The 22,953-nt window shown below is 36.7% G+C and overlaps 1 protein-coding gene across 2 annotated transcripts; it reads left to right on the plus strand.

Annotated features, from left to right (window-relative positions):
* Positions 1-347: 347 nt before the first annotated feature.
* On the plus strand, positions 348-22,723 carry elapor1 (endosome-lysosome associated apoptosis and autophagy regulator 1). Of its 2 annotated transcripts, none has more exons than XM_081348094.1 (22): positions 348-545; positions 3,498-3,618; positions 4,070-4,250; positions 4,518-4,665; positions 4,999-5,079; positions 5,161-5,266; positions 5,392-5,541; positions 8,214-8,302; positions 9,012-9,189; positions 9,365-9,493; positions 9,582-9,672; positions 9,832-9,937; positions 10,537-10,674; positions 10,804-11,061; positions 13,143-13,316; positions 13,416-13,566; positions 13,659-13,752; positions 13,887-13,988; positions 15,148-15,274; positions 19,321-19,499; positions 21,493-21,658; positions 21,821-22,723. In XM_081348094.1, the coding sequence occupies exons 1-22, from the start codon at positions 435-437 to the stop codon at positions 21,887-21,889; spliced, it is 2,949 nt and encodes a 982-aa protein (XP_081204220.1). In that variant the 5' UTR covers positions 348-434; the 3' UTR covers positions 21,890-22,723. The 2 variants fall into 2 exon arrangements, with proteins under 2 accessions (XP_081204220.1, XP_081204221.1); XM_081348095.1 differs by lacking the exon at positions 348-545 and adding an exon at positions 2,684-2,824.
* The last annotated feature ends 230 nt before the right edge of the window (positions 22,724-22,953 follow it).

Consider the following 22,953-nt stretch of genomic DNA (forward strand, 5'->3'; position numbering starts at 1 on the left):
ACAGCAAAAAAAAAAACCTTGCTGTTCAATTTCCCCAAAATGATCTACTACGTAGTACGTAGGGTGAAATCAGGTTGATCTGGACACTTTTCCAAGTCACCTCAATGGCAAAAAGTGTCCCGATGTGTTTCCCAATTGAAGATCAAAAGAGTAATCTTATTACTTATGCCATTGACTCTTTGCTCGTTATAAACACAGGGACTAATAAGATTGTGTTCTTTTGTCGTTGCTGTTGAATATCCATCTATTTAGATGGCCTAGGGACACGTTTGCATTTGGGACTCCATCCCAGAGAGACTGACCAATAGGAGAGCTGAGCGCGTTACACGCTTAGTATGTGCAAACAGTGTGGGGATAAAAGCGCAGCAATATCAACATCAAGTCTGTTTTGTCACACGTCTTGCCTGAAGGGAACATATCTTTTGGAAACAGCTATGTTTTTAAGACACGTGCTTTTCACTGCTGGAACGCAAAGCGTTTCTGTCATATTTTTGCTCCCCTTACTACTTTTAACGATGACAGCGGAATTACCCAGCTGCAAAGAGGTAAGATACTAGGCTACTTATTGTGCATTAACAGATTGTCTTGCAACGTAACAATAGTCTTTTAAAAAAAGTCTTTTTTTCCTGTATATTTATTTGCTGTTTATCTGCTAGAACTACATCTACATCATTACTTATTGACTGGCAGACTGTACTGGTTGAACTCACATTGACAGAATAACACATTTGTGAGCTAATGCTGTTGCTGATGGAATATTGATCATTATAAACACCAAACATTATCATACAGGACTGGAGGACTAGGCCAGTACTTTCTATATAAATAAACTGTTAGGTCCATAAATAGAAATACACTCAACATAGTTTCTTCACAGATCAGAAATTAAAAGGCACCTGGTTTGCTCACGTGCCAAGAATCATCTTGTCCACACATCAAGCTTGTTTCACATTATGTCACTTTACAAATGAAACCATGAAAACATGCAGGAAAAACTGGCATAGCATTTATCAGTTAAAAAAGCAAATAAGGGACATGAGCTGTATGTTTTCCTAGTTAATAAAAAACCTCACATGTATCCGTGTCAACTTTCAGTATCAGCATGCATATATGTTGAATTTTAAAAACATTTTTGTTGTTGTTGCAGTCCACCTTTATGTTTCCGCTCTCTGTCCTCGGTTTTCTCAAGAAAATAATCATGTTTGAATAAGAGTGAGCATATGGAAATGGGTCGTGTCACACATTTACCTTATCATGTCCAGATAAGCTCGCCCGTTGCCTTAGAGAGCTGTGTGAAAAGGACATCTGCTGTTAGGGTCAGTTGACAAATGGCAGTATTGCTGTTGGTATACAGTACCTGCATTGATATACCTGTCTTTTTCTTTTTGTATTGGCAGTGAAACAAAAGTGTGTGCTATAGACACACAGAACATGGCCAGATGCAGATTTAACTACAACATGACAGAAATCAGGACTTTCGATCTCTTAATTATTTAGTTAATTATAAGTATATATATATATATATATATATAGATCAGTCATGAAACTCTTCCGAGCAGCAGATTGGTTAACTTAAAGCCAATCGTTTTGGTCAATCACTCTGTTTAACTTATTTATTTCAGTCCCAAACTGGATCAACTCATTGCAGCACAAACATTTTTCCAGCCCTGTCTAGATCTGCTAGGTGGTTTTCCTCGCAGCAGCTTGATTCTATTCACTGTGTTCATGTGCATTTTTCATCTGTACCCTCACTCATGCAGCAGAAGCATAGCAGATCTAGTCCGCCAAGCCTAAAGCCGGGGACACACTTAACGACTGTAAGGCCAATTATGAATGTAATTTGGTACTTATGACTGATCATGACCAAATGAATCGCGTTCAGTCAGTGTTCACAGTCTGCATTTAAAATTTGCTCCAGTCATTGTAAACAGTTTGTAAGTGTGTTCAGTTCTGTCTTATAGTGTTTCAACTAGTGGTTAAGTGTGTCCCCGGCATAAGCCTATGCACATTCCATGCTTATCAATAAATGCTGTTTATATATATATATATATATATATATATATATATATATATATATGTGTGTGTGTGTGTGTGTGTGTGTGTGTGTGTGAGTGTGTGAGAGAGAGTTTGTGCTTGTGAAGAAATAACATGAATGTCTTATAACATTATTGTCTAATTTTATCATTATGATTGCAAATATAATTGAAAATAGGCCTTGCCAATGACCTTGTGAAAAAAAAAAAAAACACAGACAGCTAATGTTTTATGTGGGAGTAAGAGATTAATCAGGTAATCTGACTCCTACAAAACACCATAGAAACAAATGTCACTCCGTTCTGTTGCCTTGGTTTTTTGGTTTCATCATTTATATGGATGTGGAGATTATGATGTGGACTGCCTGTTCAAAACAACTTTTCTTTCTTTCTTTCTTTCTCCTCACTAAACATAACGTAGCTGAACTAACACAAAGCACATAGGAACCGCTACCACTTGTCATGTTAAGGTTTTGTTAACAATTAATCTTGTTTCATTCCACATGGGTTATTCTGATTTGCTCTGTGAAGTGTCTGTTACCTCAGGTGCCATTTAGTCAGGTTCATTTAGGTTCATGATTCTTTCCAGCTGCCTGTTCTTTGGGGGAGTTAACAGTCAACATGTACAAACCATTTGTTTCATTTCAACCGCACCTTTAAGCATTTAAGTATCTCTTAGTAGATTATTATGTTAAGTCAAATTAGAATAAATATAAACAAAATGTTTAGAGATGTTAAAGGTTTATTTTCTCAAGTTTTTATTTCATCTGCTTCTCCCTCTTCGCACAATGGTGAGTAAATAATAGGCAACCTGTTAAAGACTGTTTGTTTAGACAAGGATACGAAGACATCCTTGAAGCTGATCACGGGTGGATCCGCCTACAGTGCAAATATTGATCCGACACAGTATTTTAAAAGGAGATAATCCAGAGGCATATTAATCGCAAGAGTAACTACAACATCAGAGGGTTGGTTTCCACAGTGACAAAAAATTTGTATTATGTCTGTGAAGCACAAAGTAAAAAGTTAAGCATCTCAGCTAATAATTGTACTGAAAATGACCCAAAAATACTAGAGACAGACTTTGAATGGTATGTAATAATGTTGCAGCATTATTTTTTAATAATTCAAACTAAAATCAACATTTCATGTCCACATTTTATTTAAATATTTGTAGAGTAACGGCTTTCTAAAACACTCTGCATCGACCTCTTTATCGTTTTATTAGTTTCTTTTTCCTGATAGTAACTGGATGACTGCACAATATAATTTTCTTACATAAATACTTCAGTCATTACTGACTAAGGTTGATGTGGTTGACATCTCTAAAGTTGTCCAAGTGTGCCAACAAATGTATTAACCTTGCAAAATATTGTCACTTTTTTCCATGGTCCTATTCAAAACTGAATGACACAGAAAGACATTTTTAATTCAGTTGTTATTGTATGTTTTATTATTTTGCAGTCTGATTACCATTTTGAGTACACGGACTGTGACGTTTTGGGCTCTCGATGGAGAGTGGCGATACCCAACAAGCCAGAGACATGCACTGGCCTACCTGATCCAGTCAAAGGCACCCAATGCAGTGAGTCCCTACAACACACACACGTGTTTTGTTTTCATGTTTTACCGGGACTTTCCATAGACATGATTTTTATACTGTACAAACTGTATATTATATGCCCTTACACTAACCCATACCCCTAAACCTACCCATCACAGAAAACTTTCTGCATTTTTACATTTTCCAAAAAACATCACATAATATGATTTATAAACTGCTTTCCTCATGGGGACCAAAAATGTCCATAAAAGGACAAGGATTTCTGATATTGCATCTTTGTGGGGATGTTTTGTCCCCATAATGTAGGGTTTATCAGGCTACACACACACACACACACACACACACACAGACACTAACTACTAGAAACAAATGATACTGTCTATAACATGCTATGTTACAAGTTGTAGAGTTTTCGAATCTAGAAAGCCATTAAGATACTTTAATTGTGTTGTGTTTTTTTCTATGTTGTCAGCGTTCACCTGTAATGAAGGCGAATTTCTGGACATGAGGACTCAAGAGTGTCAGAAATGCGTCGCAGGGACCTATTCTCTTGGGACGGGTGTTGCCTTCGATGAGTGGGACAGTTTCCCCACTGGCTTTATCAGCCATGGCATCAATATTAACTTTGGAGACACTTACTCAAATTGCTCAAAGTGAGTGACTCATATGTATGTAAAATGAGAACTACTGCATTCATAAAATGCAAAAGGGTGCTAGTGCTCAAAATTCAAGATCAAGTGGATGGTTGAACCATTTAACATTCACTTAACTGTAATTGCATGCACATAATGTTTAATAGTAAAAGTGCTTGACGAGTCAGGACCTTGAGTTATTTGAATTTAAATTAAATTGAAGAACAGACATTTGTGGAAATTTGCTTTTATGGGAACCCATTGCATATGTCTCTTGCATTTGTATAGCTCAACATGGATCCCGAAAGGTGACTATGTTGCCTCTAACACAGATGAATGCACTTCAACTCTTTCCTATGCTGTGAGTTTGAAGAAGCCTGGATCTGTGTCCTTCCAGTACTTCTATCCAGACAGCAACATCTTTTTTGAGTTTTATGTAAGTAAACAAAGAATACACAGCTTTAAAGACATTATGGTCAGTTAAATTGCATAATATTTATATGTAATATTTAAATAACATATGAAAAATGTTATGGTAAGTGGTTGCACACAATTGATTTTAGCTACATTTAAACAAATGCATTAAGTTGAACTTTATCAATTTTAGTTCAACTTAATGCATTTGTTTAAATGTAGCTAAAATCAATTGTGTGCAACCACTTAAAAATGTATTAAATTCAATGAATCATTTTTTTCAGTTTCTGGTGGTATATACCCTGATAATGTTGTTATGCATGATATGGATATGACAACATTAGTGTGTTAACAGGTTCAGAATGACCAGTGTCAATCTACAGACTCTCAACGTCGCTGGATGAAGATATCCGAAAGTGATTGGGATAATCATTATGTAAGTATGTGTGTATCTTTTGAGAGAATATGTGGAAGTCTCAGGCCTCATAACCTTTTCTTCTTTTTGCTGTCTATCCAGGTAGATCTGAGTAGTGGTAACAATGTCTTGTACTGGAGAACAACGGGTTTCACTTTGGCTGCCAACACTGCCAAACCGGTTCTGCTGAAGAACATTAGCATCTTAGGTATTTATCCATCACAATTATTTGTGTTCTACTTCAAATAAAGATGGCATGTTGGGAATACTTTTTAAATGCATGAAAAAAACAAAAACAATTATAAAATAACAATTGACCTTTTTTCTTCTCAGGGGTCTCGTATACATCTGAGTGTTTTCACTGTAAGCCTGGTACCTATAGTGATAAACCAGGGGCTGCCCGCTGCATCCCATGCGCTGCTAATTCATACTCTAATAAGGGAGCCACTGCGTGTCAACCCTGTGAGGCAGACAAATATTCAGGTGCGTCTCAGCATTTTTAAAGCAAAATGAGCATGAATGTTAATTCAGGTCGGCCATCATCAGGGTCAGCAGCTGCTGTTGTTTGTGCTCCATGTCATTCCATCTTCATCTCTGCTCATAGTTTTGTTTTCCATTTGTACTTAGATGTGTATGTGAGGATGTTTTGTGCTAATGGAATATTTACAGTATATTTGTAATGATCCTGAGGCTTGTCAGCCTGTATTTTATAATTTATAAAATGTTAGCTATTAAAAGGGCTTAATTGTTAAATATTTTGTTGTTAAATGGGCTATATGTAATCATTTTAATGGATTAATGCATTTTTGTATTGCAAATGTGTGAACAGCTTGTAACAAAACTCAAAAGAAGGAAAAACACGACATTCCCACATTTCCTGACTTCCTACACTGTAGTTTCACAGGAAAAATCCAAAGGATGTCAAGGTTACGCGTGCTCCCGCTACTCTCTTCCATTCTCAACTATTATAAAAGTGTTACCTCATCTGTCGACATGATGCCGGTGAATTGCAGAATGACCAGATGCTTTCTAAACTGCCGCTTTCTCACCCCGTCATTTTTTTGAGGGTTTATTTTGTTATTGAGAGGAAAACGCGCAGCACAGATTTGCATATTCATCTAAACGTCGCTCTCAGCAGCGTGGATGGCGTCTGGATGTTCGCTGCAACGGTATTTCCAACATTTTACTTCTAAGTAAAGAACGAAAAAGAATTTCGCAGTCAGTCTCTTCTCTTTTAGGCCTATGCAATGTTTGCACGAGTGCGAGCGAGGTTGTGTGTGAGCCAGTGGCGCCACCAGGGGGTGGCCAGGGGTGGCCGTGGCCACCCTTGGCCGACTCCTGGCCACCCCGCTGGCCACCCCGCTGGCCAGTATAAATTTTAGTAGCATCAGTTATGCATTTCATCCCTAATGCACAGCCAGGCAGGCAAGCCGCTGCCGCTCTAGACCTTCGATCGCACACTATGATCGCACACAGTAGCCAGTACTCCCCCGCCCATAGACTGTAAAAACCCCGCCCCTCCGTCCATGCCGCTGTTGCGCGCTCAGACAGCAACAGCTCAGCGCGTGCCCGTCGGTCAACAATTTCAAAAGAAGTTAAGAAAGAAGACGAAGAAGACTACCGCGTCAGTTTAGGTGACAAAGTCATCTGAAGTCATTCCATAGCTTAATGTGAGGGACAGAAGTCTATTTACATCATTGAAGTTTATGGAAACTCGTTTTCCCTCCTCTGTGGCTGACTGTCAATCATTCTCCATTCAGTATTCAAACAGCGCGCGCGCCTCTTCCGGTTGGATGCACGGTAAAACTCTCCAATATGATATATTCACATTATAATGCATTATCTGTAGATATAAGGTTGTGGATTTGCATAAAATGACCTCATTTTGTTGGAGTTTGTTGCTGTTTTTAAACGACTCACTACCGTGTGCTTGTTAGATCACACACATCACAAGGACTATGAATCGGCATCAAACGCACAATAACTGGAATTTAAACCTGTGAAACAAATGATCAATAAACTGTTGGACAGATAGACAGTAGGATTTGTTTGCTCGACATTTCTTTGCTTTGTGCCGTGAACTTTTAAATGCTCACTTGTTCAGCGCAGTGCTGCACATTGTGACTCCATGTTGCTTTGAGCTCATCATTCTGCACCAGCGATGCGCATACGCGCTTTGTGCGCTCTGTTTTGAAGCGTTTCATATTATATTATCATGTTTTTGCGCACTGAAAGATTATTAAAAGCCTATATTTTTTATACATAGCCTGCTCAATACATTTAAAATAAGCATAATTTAATTGCATATTATTTCTTTGTAGTGTAGGCTATATAAATATATACACTTCTGAATTCTTGACATTAATATATAAATATAATATATTTGTATCTGCCAGTATCTGCTTTTCCCCAGTAACTGTTTTGTTTGCAATAAATGTACACCTTATGCCAAATATAATTGCAAAATAAAACAGAATTGTTGTGCAACTCAAAATGTTAACTGTACTGTTATTAGTCTACGCACATTATATCATTAGTAACATTAAATATAACACAATAAACCATCATATAGTACATCAGTAGGAGTTTCCTTAAGTCTTTCTGATAGTTTTCTACAGGCCGGTTTACTACAACAGTAGACAAAAATTCTGAAATTATGGTTTATAGTTTTGGTGTGCCACCCCAAGATTTTAAGTGGCCCCATCTGGCCACCCCTATGAAAAATTTCTGGAGGCGCCACTGGTGTGAGCACGAGCAATAAGTTCTTGCCTGCAGTTCACAAACGGCCACCGATGTCGCTGGTTTCTAAATTCTAAATATAGCCCCCTTAAATATGCTTTAAAGTTTAAACTATCGAATAGCCTTCTGTATATCTTATTTATTTTTATTTGATTTTTACAAAGCATTTAATCAAATATTTTTTTTAATGCCTGGTGTGGTGGTCACCCAAAAAATGCCTTGTGAAGAGTTTTGACCGTTACATCTGCATAGATGTGATGAAGCATTTAAATGTAACCACATGCAAGTAAATGTTAAGTAAATGAAGCAAATGGATTTGCCTACTGTGTTTTATCACTTTATCTAAACGAGTGTGTGTGCGTGTGTTTTTCCTAATGCCACTGGCGTTTTCCTCTCCTGTGTGTGTGTAACTCTAGGGATTGGTTCTGGAACCTGTCTGCAGCGACCGCCCTGCAAAGCGACTGATTACTTCTATACTCACACACCATGTGACTCCAGTGGTCAGGTACCATGCTTTTTTTATTTTTTTTATTTTAAGGTTGTGTTCACACTTGTAGTTCAGTTCTCTTTTTTTCCTTTTGTCTTTTCTTTTTTGGTCCAGACCAGAAAATGATACTTTCAACCGAACCTAAAGATACAAAAAAACAGCTTTTATGGCATATACCTAACATCCAAAACAATGCTGTGTGCTAGGCTAAATGCGCTTGTTGTATGTGTGTTGTGTATTTTTACCAACTCACAAAAAGCTTATGAAATGTGCAAAAGAGTCAAAACAGCACCAGGAATTTGGAGATCTGCTGCAAGGAGACAGCAGTCCCGACATCTGTACTGAAATGTAATGGGCAACATAGCTATGATGAGAAAAAACAGATAAGCTTTAGCAGTCTGTCTTTTTAGGGTCGCATCTTGTGAAATCATGTCCTGTTTTTGATTTGTTTAGATGTATTTGGTCTGTGTTGCGTTCACATTTCATTCAAACCGCATCAGAGTACCCTTGCGCTGCATGGTTCAGATGGTAGTGTTCACACTAACAGAACAATCACACCAAATTTAGTTTTAATCTAATCAAAACTAGCAAGCGTGAACACACCCTAAATGTCCATTTATACATTAAATCATCTCCCTCTGACAACTGACTGTGTGTGTGTGTGTGTGTGTGTGTGTGTGTGTGTGTGTGTGTGTGTGTGTGTGTGTGTGTGTGTGTGTGTATTTAGACGCAGCTGATGTATAAGTGGATTGAGCCCAAGATCTGCAGTGAGAGTGTGGAGGAGGCAGTGCAGCTCCCGGCCTCAGGGGAGATGGTGGCCTGTACTCCATGCAATCCAGGATTCTTCTCCAGCAACACCTCCATCTGTGAACCCTGCCCACATGGCTTCTATTCAAATGGGACAGGTAGAGAGACACAGCCAACAGGACAGAGAAAAACAAACATTAAACTAACCTGTGGCAGCATCAGTGTTACATCTCTAGATGACAACACTACATTTGTATGCTTATGTGTATTATTTTAGTGCATCAGTAACAGAATTCAGTATTAGAAATCACCAACTGTGTTACATGTGTTCAGAATGTTCTGAATGTCCCGCTGGAACGGAACCAGTCGTGGGTTATGAGTATAAATGGTGGAACAAGATGCCCGGTAACATGAGGAGTTCAGTCTTCAGCTCAGAATACAGTAGCACTGAGAGGAGCACAGGTACATTTTGTTTGTACTGGCGATTTTAGACATTTTTTTTGTTTTGTTTTGCCATAGTTGTTGATGTAAAGGGGTTTTGTTGTATCAGGCTGGGAGGTTGCGGGTGAGTACATCTACACCACACCAAGCGATCAGGACTCTGATTACATGCTGCTGACGCTCACAGTTCCTGGATACAGGTGAGCACACACTGCTCTCATATGTTAACAAACAGCAACTGCATCTTATTAATGATCTCAATATGTTAAATGAAGCATCAGCATTACTAATATCAGAGACACAAAACCTGGGTTAATGAATTACTCTATATATGTCATTTTGTTCTTTCCTTTTTTCAGCCAGCCTCATTCCCTGACGGAAGACAAAGAGAGAGTTGCGCTTTCCAGAATAACATTTGTGTTTGAAACGATGTGTACAGCTGATTGTAAACTGTATTTCATGGCTGTGAGTTTGACCACATTTTGTATTCTAATATATGTGAAATTTACAATTAGAGCTTGAACATCCTTTTATTTTTGTGTTTAACTTTTATATCTAATATCTGTTAGCTTACTTTTGCAGTATACAGATGAGTTTTGTCTTTTATTGTTTAAAATAAAAATGATATAGATAAGTTAGGGGTTAGTAGGATTTTTTTTAAATATTTTTGAAAGAAGTCTCTTATGATAAAAAAATACAGTAAAAACAGTAATATTGTGAAATACTACTACAATGTAAAAACCTTTTTATTTTAAAATGTATTTTGTTCCTGTAATGAATTTTCAGCAGAAACAACATGCTTATTTGGTTACTTAAGAATTTTTTTTAATTATTATCAATACAAATGCTTAATATTTTTGTGGAAACTGAATAGAAGTTCAAAGAACAGCATTTCTTTGAAACAGAAATCTTTTGTAACATTATAAATGTCTTAATGCATCCTTTCCTTTGCTGAATAAAACTATTAATTTATTTAAAAATAAATGTATAATATAATCATTATAATAATTTTGCCTTATCTTTCAGAGTTTTAATGTCTAAAATTTGTCTACATCTCTCCTCAGGGGCAGAATGAATGGAATAATATGAATGTGGAGAGTTGGTCAGGCACTACGGGAAAGCAGTCCTACTCTTATCTTATTAAAAGCAACAACACTGTTAGCTTCACCTGGGGTTTTCAGCGCACTGCGGCCTTCAACATGGTGAGATTAAACCGGAATCTTTCACTTTCTGTTTTGTTTTTACTTTTTTTTTTTTTTTACCGTTAAGTAACAGACTTTTTAGACTTTAAAAAGCCTTTGATAATCTATGACTGTGTGTCTGTGTTGCAGAAAAATGAATACAGCTCTGACCTGGCTAAAATCTACTCAGTTCACCTCACTAACGTCATTGGGGGTGTGGCTTCAGAATGTCGACAGTGCGCTCTGGCTGACTCTGCCTCTGCCTGCGTTCCCTGCCCTCCAGGACACTACATGCTGAACGGCACTGGAGTGTGTATAAGCTGTCCCTCAAATACCATCATCAGGCCCGAGCAGCCAGTCGGAAAGGAAGCCTGCATACCTTGTGGACCCAATACTTACAGTAATGAAGTAAGTACTCCAAATGATTAACACTACTTATGAGATATGTTACCGGCAAAGTAACATATGTCCCGGTATTGTATAGAATGCCTAGGCAATGTATAGAATGCCTGATGGTTTTTGGCAAAAATACATTACCTAATTCTATACATTACCTAGGCATTCTATAGAATGCCGGATTACACACTTTGCCGGTAACATATATATATACACACATATATGTATGCATGTAGGCCTATACAACAGTTCTTTCTGGTTCTTGAATCTGATTGGCTGAAAGCCTTTTCCAGCCATGCAATATTCCCCCAGTATCGACACAATAACCGTTTCACCATTTGTATCTTGGCTTACGGCGGCGGTCAAGCAAATCCACCATATTTTTTTTACAAATACTACTGTTGTTGTGTCACGGAATGTAGTTTTAGAGTTTTTTAGGTGAGAATGTAGTTATTTAGACTTCAAATATGTGACTCATATATAAACATAATGCCTATTTTACAATTTGTAACCCTATTTGTAATGCCTATTTAATTTGTAAGGGAAGTAAATTGATATAGCTTATTAAAAAATAGCCCTTTGTGATCTCATTGTCATACTGCATACTGCTTACGCATGCATAAAGTTATCAAAGAATTGAGCTTAATAGCCTACAGTGCATAAAAGTGGAGTAATATTTTGATAAGTAATTTGTCAATTAGTGTATTGTGGATACTGGGAATATAGCCTATGTTTTCAATGCACCTTGACCTATAACAATCCGCTGTTGAAACTATTTTGTATAAAATTAATTTATTATGCTTTTATTTAATTGTGTTTTATTTGACTGACCATTCATGGTAGCGCCACCTAAATAATTATTTATAACAATATGATATGAATGATTGCCTATTCTACATCGATCAATGCCTTCAATACCAGCGCTATCTCACGACCAATTCGTACAAATTCGTACGAGTGAGTAAAATGTGACTGATTCGTATGAATTCGTACGATTTGTCTAAACCCCAGCGACGGTTAGGTTTAGGGGCGGGGCCAAGGGTAGGTCATTCATACAAATTGGGCAACTCGTAAAATATGTACGATTTAGCAAAAAATGGTGCAAATTTGTACGAGTGAGGTCGTATGAATTCGTACGAATTAGCCACCTCGTAAAATTCGTACGAATTGCCGTGAGATCGGGTTGTCAATACCCTTTATTTATTGCAATATATTTATTAATTTCCCCAAAAAATTTATTTACAAGGTTGCATTGTAAACTGTGCTGTTTATTAACCACAGATCCTAGACTTAAGTTCTCAGTATTTTATTTTTATTTTTATTTTTTTACAGTTTTTATTAACTCATTAGCTTTTTGAATCAATAATGGTTTACTGATGCCTGTTGACTGACAACAATCCCGCCTACTGGCCGGAACAGGTACTGTTCATCATCTGGCTATAAATGAATGCCTGATACATAAAATGAGAGGGCTTTAAAACTGCAGTGAGCTGAAAGAACAGGGGCCGCTCACACAGAATGGAAAATACCACATGGTCTTAAACGTTGTAAAAGCTGAACTACTTTTGTATAGATAAATAAATTGTTGTTACAAAATAGTTTTGTATAAATGAATTAAATATTTAGTGGGTAAACAGTTTAAAAAGATGTGAATTTTTGGTATTGAAATTGGACAAGAATTGTGCATTTCTATGTAGGCTCGCAGGCCCTGTATACTGTATATCCATTTAATATATAATTTCGGATCTGGAGAGTAGACACTGTAATATTTTGCAGCTTATATAAAAGTCCTAGTCATATTGAAGAATTTCTGTCATACAATGAAAATCTCTATCACTCATCACTCATACTTACTAAAGTGAAATAATTAATACTAATTCTTCAAAATTATTATAAAAATAATAATAAAAATATAGCATAATTAATATATATATATATATATAAATAATAATTAAATTTAATTATTATATTTTATTATTATATATGAATATTTTTATGAATCCTTATGATGATATTTGCAGTTTGTGCACTTTCCAAATATTTTATATATCCATTCAGTTCTTGTTACATACGTTTGTTTTCTTTGTCCACAGGGCCATTCTGCGTGCATGAGTGACTGTACATTAGCACTGCATCTTAAAGGAGAGACCTTGCATTATGATTTCTCTCCGCTGGCAAACGCCACAGGCTTCCAGAGCAGCCCACGCTTCACCAGTAAAGGGCTGCAATATATCCACCATTTCAGTGTGGCACTGTGTGGAACAGAAGTAAGAGAATACAAAAGACCAGATGAAGTTTTAAACTGTGAAGTCTGAGTAGTAAAAGCTCAGAATCACACAATAAAGTGTTGTCTGTCTCTTATCTAGAACAGGGTTCTTGCATCCTGTGTGGATAATGTCACTGAAAGCAAGAGGGATGTAAAAGGCTACATCTGTCAGTCCACTGTAGTGCCTTCTGAAATCAGGGGTCAGAGCGTTGTGTCCTCTCAGCCCTTCAGTATTGGAGACACTTTAATTGGTGAGTGCTACCGCTGCTTTGAAATCGCTATCAAATAAACCCATCCCAGCTGGGCATAGGGATTCGTCAGATGCTAAATGTTTTATACACAGGAGTGAGCACTGACCACCAATTTGATGACATCTCGTCATTGGACGGCGACTTTCCTGTTGAATCAGAGCTGCCGGATGTCATATTCTACTACAGGTGAGGTCTTGCTTTCAGTGATATATTCTAATGCTTTTATTGTGTTTACAAACTCTGAACTCAACTCAGTATCTCAGTGATTTCCTTCAGATTGACCTGAAATGTTATGTTCTTCTCATTAATGGTGTCAACAGATCTAGAGAAACTACGCAAGCATGTAAAAATGGAAGATCAACCTCCATTAGGCTTCGATGTGATCCCACTGTAACACTGAAAGACCATGTTTCCCTACCAAGGTACAAAATGAAAATGTTTACTTTTGGGTAGGGCTGCACGTTTGATCAATATAAAACCGAAATCGTGATTATGGTTTAGTGTGATTATCAAATCACAAAGGCTGCAATTTAATTACATAAATATATATGCTGCGTGTTTCAGAGTGAAGTGTGCCACTGTGTTCTTGTACACATGAGCAGCTCATAATCCAGTGGTTTTAGTGCCTCTGAGCGACTTGAACTCATCTCTGAATGTGTTATGAGTTTGCCTCGCTTATTACGTACATTTGGGAATGCAATATAAGACAACCATCTTCTAAAACTTGTAATGAGAAGAATTTTTTAAACCGGCTGTTGTCAACAAAAGAGAAGCTTTAAGCTTCCTGTGGTATTCTGCTAAAATAAAAGCTTGAGGTGTCACATCTAGTTCATTTTTGTTCAAGGGACTTTTATTTTGATTTTCATTTCACTCAATGGTTCCTGTGTTCTTAGTTTCTGTGTTTAGTGCATGTTTTCTTGGTTGTCATTGTTTCTAATATGATTTTAATTTCTTTCTGTAGTTACCGATTATGTTCTAGTTTAGTTCTTCATTATCCTGTGTATACTCCTTAGATTCTTTTACAAAGCTCTCACTTTTTAGTTTACATGGTGGACTATTCTTGTTCTCTTCATCGTCGTCTTGTTTGTTTAATTATAATAAAGATTGCTGCACATAGATCCTCACCTCTACTATAAACATTACTGATGGTTAAAAGTTTGAAGATTTAGAAATGAAAACAGCCAAAAATATAAAAATATTGTATTTTTACAGTTGTACTGTAAATTATTATTTTTTTTATTTTTTTTACTGGAAATATTACAATAATATTTCTTAATTATTATAATAATATTTGTATTTAGTAATAATCATCATCATCATCATCTATAATGAAAACTTGGACTAAATTGTGCAGCCTTGCAAACAAGCAATGTTTGCAATTTTTTTTATTATAATTTCCCCCTATATTTGGGACTGTTCCAATGAAAAAATTAAGACCAATAAAGACATTGATTTGAAAGTGTGAATATTGTATGAGTTTGGACTGAACTTTAACAAGCTTTGTGTATGTAATCCAACTCGGAAACAACAGAGGATGGAGAAATATCACTCTTTATTGCTTGCTTTCTGTCTTTTGTGTAGTAAGTGCTCAGAAGGCACCTGTGACGGCTGCTCCTTCCATTTCCTGTGGCGTTCCCAGCATGCCTGTCCTCTCTGCTCTGAGAGAAACTATAAGGAGATTGTGAGTGCTTGTATCCAAGGAATTCAGGTACATGTCAACTTACATCATGATACAGTAACTGAATAAAAAAAAAAAAATTCCCCCACTCTGAAATGGACCATTTATTGTAGAACAGGGGTTCCCAATTCCAGTCATCACGCCTCCCTGTTCTTCCCATTTTGTATGTCTCTCTTATCTGACATGCTCAGTTGAGGGGTGGGTTCCATTCAACCGTAAGTGCGCTGCGAAGTGGACTTAAAAGGGTATTTCGCCATCTTAAGATCCTAATCCGAAGCAGGTGTCATGGGTGTAAATTGCATGAAATGCGACAGTTACAAGTCAACTATCATGATGACAGGTTAAATAAGATAAAACAACATATTTAAAGGGTTAGTTTGCCCAAAAATGAAAATTCTGTCAGTACCCAGCAAACATTTGGACGTTTAATGACCGTTGAAAAGACGTCCGTCCGAGACGTCCCGTCATGGTTGAAAAATAGTTCCAAAATGGAAGTTGAACCGACGTCATTTCTGGCCGTGAATTCCACGTCTTTTCTGGCCGTGAATTCCACGTCTCTTCTGCGCGTCCCTGGATGTCTAAATGCGTCGTCATATGTGTTTAAATGTGTTGCTGCATAATTTAAGTGTATATATAAGCCTGCATATAAAATAATCACACACCTATTGTGTAACATCGTGAAAGACAATCAAGTCTTGAGGTTTAGCCTACACATCTTGACAAAGGTTCTAAAAAGGTCCAAAATTGGTCCAGTCAGACCTGAACGTCAATAAAACGTTTTAATCACGTGTACATCAAAAACAATAACACATTATTTGTGGACATAAGCAAAAAAGAAGCATGTTCTGATTAAGCACAACATTTTATTGATATTGAACAGCCAAAATTTCTCTTTATTTTTTTCAATGTTTAACATTTCGTGAGCTTAGAATTATAAGGTTCTATCTCCACTTTTGGTTGAAATTGAGTTTTTGACAATCTGATCCATTAGGTGTTTAATAATGCCTGTGTGGTGTTATTTTTGTAAAAATAAAAAAATTGTTAGTAGTTATTAATAAAATAAAAGGTTCCATCTCACAAAACATAAACCGAGTTTAAAAACTTTGGTCCTCAATAAACTACAATAAACGGAGATAGAACCTTATAATTCTAAGCTCTCGATTTGTTAACCAAACTAAAATACCAATTGCAAAATACTGAATTATTATATAAAGATAGTTCACCCAAAAATGAAAATTATGTAATTTACTCACCAAATTCCAAACCTGTATGAGTTTCTTTCTTCTGCTGAACACAAAAGAAGATATTTTGAAGAATGTTTGTAACCAAGCAAATAGAGCATCCACTGACTACCATTGTTGGAGAAAAAATGATTATTAATGGGAAGCGACATCTGCTTGGTTACAAACATTCTTCTAAACATCTTTGTGTTTAGCATAGAAAGGTATACAGGTTTGAAACATGAGGTTGAGTAAATTATGACAATTTTCATTTTTGGGTGAACTATCCCTTAAACACATTGTTTGGCTCATTTTTTGTATCCACCACCCCCAGCTCTTCCTGGAGCGTGTTTCAGGTGTTCTGCCATTGCTGCATCAATTTCAGTGTCTGTAGCATGTGGGCTCCACCTCTTCACAGCATCTAAGGGAAGAGAATATATTTCTTTTTAAAATAGATGAAAATTAAAAATTTGAGGTAAATGACATGCACTTATTTTCAAAATATTTTTATGGTCTTCAGCTAAATTCAAAACAGCATTTGTCCCCTGCCTCTTCAATACCACTGTGGTGCCCTTGAGAAAGACCCTTAACTAGGTGTGTAACAGTGAGAAAGTAAACAGGACATTTCTGATAAAGACAGGTGGGCTGTGATGTCCCCTGAATAGACATGTTTAGCAATTCTAAAATTACAAAATATTTTTAAAGCAGTTACTGAAAACATACATGTTCAAAACATTTCATTCTACTTCAGATAATTTACTTTCTGAAAGAAACTCTCAAAAGGCTACATTAATAATTTACAGTAATAACTTTGACTGTATCATTAAACATACTTTATACTATGGTATACCGTTGTATAAGTTCAAAGTAACTTTTAGCCTACTAGCTAATTTTAGCCAAACTCAGTTAACGTTAGCCCATTTCAGTTGACAATGTGGGCATCATTTCTTTCGGTTCATTCATGTCAAACAAGTAAAACTCTAGCATGTGAATATAATAATACAAAATGTACGTACCCAACAGTAGATTTCTAATAATGTGGGCCTCAATTCCTCCTCTCTTCGTGGTTGTTCAAACTTCAGTGTTCCGGAGTGAGTCTATGGGGAAAACGCGTTAACATCTCGTGAGATAATCTAACCTATCGCGGGATTTGGTAATGTCGGGAGATCTTTTGTTACATCTTGGCAGCACAGTTTTGGCAATTACATCCAACTCAGACATAAATGGTGACCAGATATATTTCTGTTTTACATGCATACATTCCATAAAAAAAAAACAAAAAAAACACAACGTATCAGGTAGGCTACAGGTTGAAATAATGACTAAAATGCAGAGGCTTTGCATTCACTTAACCACACTGGGAACTGTGTGATTATAATTTATTTAAACAAGATAAAGTAAATATATTTACTTTGTATACAATTCGTGTATTTCATAAAGATAATTCCTGGGTTTTTTTTTTTCTGTCTTGCTTGACTAGATGTGTAAAGGACGTCAGTGGACGTGTAGCCTATTCACAGCCTTGACGTGTAAAGGACGTCAGTGGACGTCTTCACAACCTCTTAAAAACTACTTGGGCAATTAAATTAATTTTTGCAGTATTAACCATGCAAGGATTAAGCACAGCTTTTGCATATTTCACAAGGATTCCATGATGGAGGGTCATGATGGACTATAGATGCACGTGTAAAAGACGTCGCCAGGTGTCGTCCTCTCACCCGATACTATAGACGTGTAAAGGACGTCAGTGGACGTATTCACACAACTTATTAAAACTTTAATTTAATAAAAAATTTAATTAATTATTGCAGTATTAACCACGCAAGGATTAAGCACAGCTTTATCACAATTGATTTCATAGAGGGTCATGATGGACTATAAATGCACGTGTAAAAGACGTCGCCATGGTGACGTCCTCTCTCACCCGAAACACAACATGGTAGGCTATATATTGAACTACACGTAGCTAAAAGTCAAAATAACAATTATACTTGCAACCTCAGATAACTGTAGACATGCACACATGTATCTGAATGCATTTTTAGGAAATGTTCTGTGTTACATATTTTTACCGATTTATGCCGTCATACCGCGACTATTTTTGGCCAGGGACACGACGTTGCCGTCGGACCAATGTTTGCTGGGTAATTACTCACCCTCAAGTCTTACTAGTGAACTAACCCTTTAATATAACCTTATTACATTAATTTCCTATTAAACATCACAACATACATATATCCATCAGTTTTGGGCTCTGACCTTAAAAGATTAGATAAGTGAAATTTTTAATTAATGAATATTTATATGGATGTATTATACACATGCATATTAAAGTATGATAATTTATATTAATTTAGAGGATTTTTAAGGTTTGATGCCATAATAAAAATAATATAATAATGTGCATGACCTAAGTTTCGTCTGTGTTTGATGACGTTGCAGGGTGTTCTGAATGAATGCATTTGAAGTGTACTTCAACAGATATCCCATGCTTAGGGAGTAGGGAGCAGTGAACACTGCGTAGGGTAAGTTGGCTTGAACGATTTATGTTTCTTTCTCCAGAACTTCCCGTAAGGAAACATAGTGATCATTGATGCTCCCTGGTTCTCACAGTGCATTGTGGGTTTTTTTAGGGAGCCAACTTTCAGGTTACTGGAAAGATTTTGCGATTGAGACAGCTCTTAAAATGGCGACTGCCTGATCAGTGCCCTGACTACTGAACTAGGGAGCAGATTGAGATGCACACATACAAACTGTGCAGAGCGGAGAGGCACAGGGACTGGAATTGGTAACTTGTTGTAGAGCAATCCTGTATTTTTTTACTTAATGTTGCTAAAATGTGTTTGTGTTTCTCAGAGGACTACCTATGTGTGGCAGCAACCTCTGAGGTGCACAGGCGGGGTGTCGCTGCCGTCTCAGCAGATTACTGCCTGTGTGACACTGGACTTCTGGCTGAAATTTGGCGTCTCCATTGGAACTGTGGCTGCCATATTGCTCATTACACTTATCTGCTACTTCTGGAAAAGGACACGCAAGTGAGAGTCCATTACTGAACGTGATATGTAGTTTATTATCTTTCAGAAAACTGATGCATTTCATAAAGTCTTGCAGATATGCATATAAACATGGTGTGAAACACATCTATTTAGGGATGCACAGAAATCTTGCCTAAAAATTATAACAAAAACTGTTACTTTAGCATCAAATAACAGAAAGTGGAAAACTAAGCAGCGTACATGTGAAATTAAGTTTAATTGAATCTAATGAAAATTTTAATGAAGATGGATGATGTATTTTTAAATGGAGTATTGCAGTATTTATTATAAAGGATTTATCTGTGCACAATGCACATCATTATTTTTTTAAATTCATGTTCCCTCATAATCTTTAACCAAAATAACAAAATTCCCTTCCCTCTTGCAACATCATCTCTCGGTTTCACAGACAAAAATGCATGTTGAGCTGTTTTAACTGAAGGCAACTTGCACTGACATACTGTATCTTAAGATATGTCACTGCCATTGTTTTGTCTCAAGATGCACACCAGTAATGTTTTTTAAGGCAAGTTTATAAAAGGCCAAATCCTGTCTTAATTGAAGCCCTGTCTGTGAAACCAGGCCTATGTCTTCTATGATGTTTACTTACCACAATTATCTATCTATCCAATCAAGTCATGCCCTTCATTTTTTTCTTGTTTGAGAAGCCATTTCACTTGCATATACAGTTGTAATCAAAATTATTCAATCCCCATTGCAGGTTTATTGGCAAAATGTACAGACGTTCAGCTGTTTTCAATGAACAAATCAAGAAAAAGTAATTGAAATAGCTCAACACAACAAATGTTTCAAGTGGTTTCCACAGATCAACTGAAAATGTTATAAATATGGCCAAGTCAAAAGAATGGTCTAAAAAGTTAAGAGAATATATCACCTCCCTTCACAAACAAGGAACAGGATACAAAAAATATTCCTAGAGACACCGCTGGAAGCATAGTTCGCAAGTTCAAAGTTAAAGGAACAGTGGTTACACTACCTGGACGGGGCAGAAAAAGGAAGCTATCAACGACTGCAACCAGATTTCTGAGAAGGCAGGCAAGAAAACCCTAGAGTGACGGCAAAAGACTTGCAGCAAGACTTGGTGGCAACAGGCACTGAGGTTTCAGCTTGCACAGTAAGGCGCGTACTAAACGCATGCAGTTTCCCTGCCATAACTCCAAGACATACACCAGTACTGATCCAAAAGCACAAGAAATGTCGGCTCCAAGTTGCTCAAAATCATATAAATAAGCCACAGAAGTTTTGAGATTCCGTTCTTTGGAGTGACGTAACAAAACTGGAACTTTCTGGCCCTATGGATCAGCCATCACAGTCACCTGACTTAAACCCCATAGAAAATCTCCGGTGGGATTTGAAGATGGTTGCATCACGCAAACCCAAGAATATGACTGAACCGGAGGCCATTGCTCTTGAGGTATGGGCTAAGATTCCTCAGAAACGCTGCCAAAGGCTGGTGTCTGGTTGTACATCTCGTTTGCAGCCGGTCATAACAGCAAAAGGGTGTTCTACTAAGTACTAAAGATGCTTGCCATGAAGGGGTTGAATAATTTTGAAACTGAGGAAGTCATTAAAAGTTACATTTTCAGTTGAACTTGGGGACACCACTTGAAACTTTTGTTGTGTTGCGCTATTTCAATTTCTTTTGTTTGATTTGTTCATTGCAAACAGCTGAACACCTGTAAATGTTGCCATAAACCTGATTTGCAGTGGGGGATGAATAATTTCGATTACAACTGTACATAACAATCGGGAAGAAAATAATATTGCAACTTCAGTTTTATGTCAGAAATAAAATAAAGCCTAGCTTTTATTCTAGTAATGCCAACTTGAGGAAGATATGTATATGTATGTGTGTGTGTATATATGTGTATATATATATATATATATAGAAACCCAGTGTTTTGATCAAGAATTCATGATCTATCCACATGAATAGATAAGCTGTATAAGAGTATTCATGCCCTCTCTCTAGGCTGCAGTATAAGTACTCTAAGCTAATGATGACTGCAGGAGATAAGGAGTGTGAACTCCCAGCTGCAGATAGCTGTGCCATCATGGAGGGAGAAGATGCAGAGGATGACCTCATCTATCTCTCAAAAAAATCATTCTTCACCAAAATCAAGTCATATTCCAGAGAGGTGAGGAGGTCACAAGACAGACTTCATTTTTCTATGTACCACAAACTCTATAGATCTTCTTGATGACACTCAAGAATGTCATGTTCTAATGTTACATTAATATTTAATAGTGTTAACAGACAGATATAGACATTTTCTTAATAAAATTATCTTCTTTTACAGAGAACGTCAGATGGCTTTGATTCTGTTCCTCTTAAATCATCAGCTGCCCAGGAGATGGAGATGAGCTAGAACTTCTCAGATGCAGGGAAAGCCAGCAGGAAATGTTTGGCCTGTCATGTGACATCCTTGACACTATAGTGGACATTATAACATCAATACTGCTATTCCCAAAGAGTCTGAGGGAAGCAAATGACTCAAAAACAAGTCTGCCTTATTCAAGAGCACCCTTATCAACCTGTTTGTTTCTCCTAGATTCAGCAAATCCAGTCTATGCCGACCGAAGGCAAAACTGGCATGAGAAGGGGTTTTTTTATGTGAGCTTTGTTGTTTTTTGTTATTTGCCTATAGGCCTACACAAATTTTATACTAAACACAAATGTTTGTGAAAGATAATGGTGGAAAATCCACATTACATTTGTTACATGCCATTACATGTACGTGCCATTTTGGGTTACACTTTATTTTAGGTTTTCCATATTACAGTGTAATTATATCCTGCATTTAACTATGTTGCCTACTTACTATAGGGTTAGGAATAGGGATTGGTTTAGGGTTAGTTACATGCAATTATTACTATAGTAACTACATGTAACAAGGACACTATAAAATAAAGTGTTACCCCATCCTATTATATATCAGATATGATCTTTTTCTTTTATTTTAGGTCAGTGATATGTTGTTTTCATGAATTTGAGAGCTAAACCTGCCATACAAGTGCTTGCAATTGAATTTTTCTATTTGTAAATCACTCGAATGTTTTGGCATATAGAATTTATGTTGTGTGAAAAAAAATTGTGTTCTTATTTTTAAAATCGTTATTTGTATTTTAGGAAATGTCATAAGTTAGTTTGTGATGTGTTTTTTTATTATTAAAAAGAATAGCCCACTTGATATTGAAAAGCTGCCATGTCTATTGTTTATTAAATCTTAAGATTAACTAATTACATCAAAACAACAAAAACAACTAACGTTATACCAGTAAGGACAGAAATAAAAACGCGTGTGCCTAGGTTTTAAAACCCATTAAAACGAATTTATTTAACGCGACTCCGATGACCGTTTCTATAGTAACGGTAAACAGAATGAATATGAGCCAGTGCAGGTCCAAAGTCATTTTGATAGTCGTCTGAGGA

The sequence above is a fragment of the Scardinius erythrophthalmus genome, assembly GCF_964197995.2.
Source record: "Scardinius erythrophthalmus genome assembly, chromosome: 20".
Classification (NCBI taxonomy): domain Eukaryota; kingdom Metazoa; phylum Chordata; class Actinopteri; order Cypriniformes; family Leuciscidae; genus Scardinius; species Scardinius erythrophthalmus.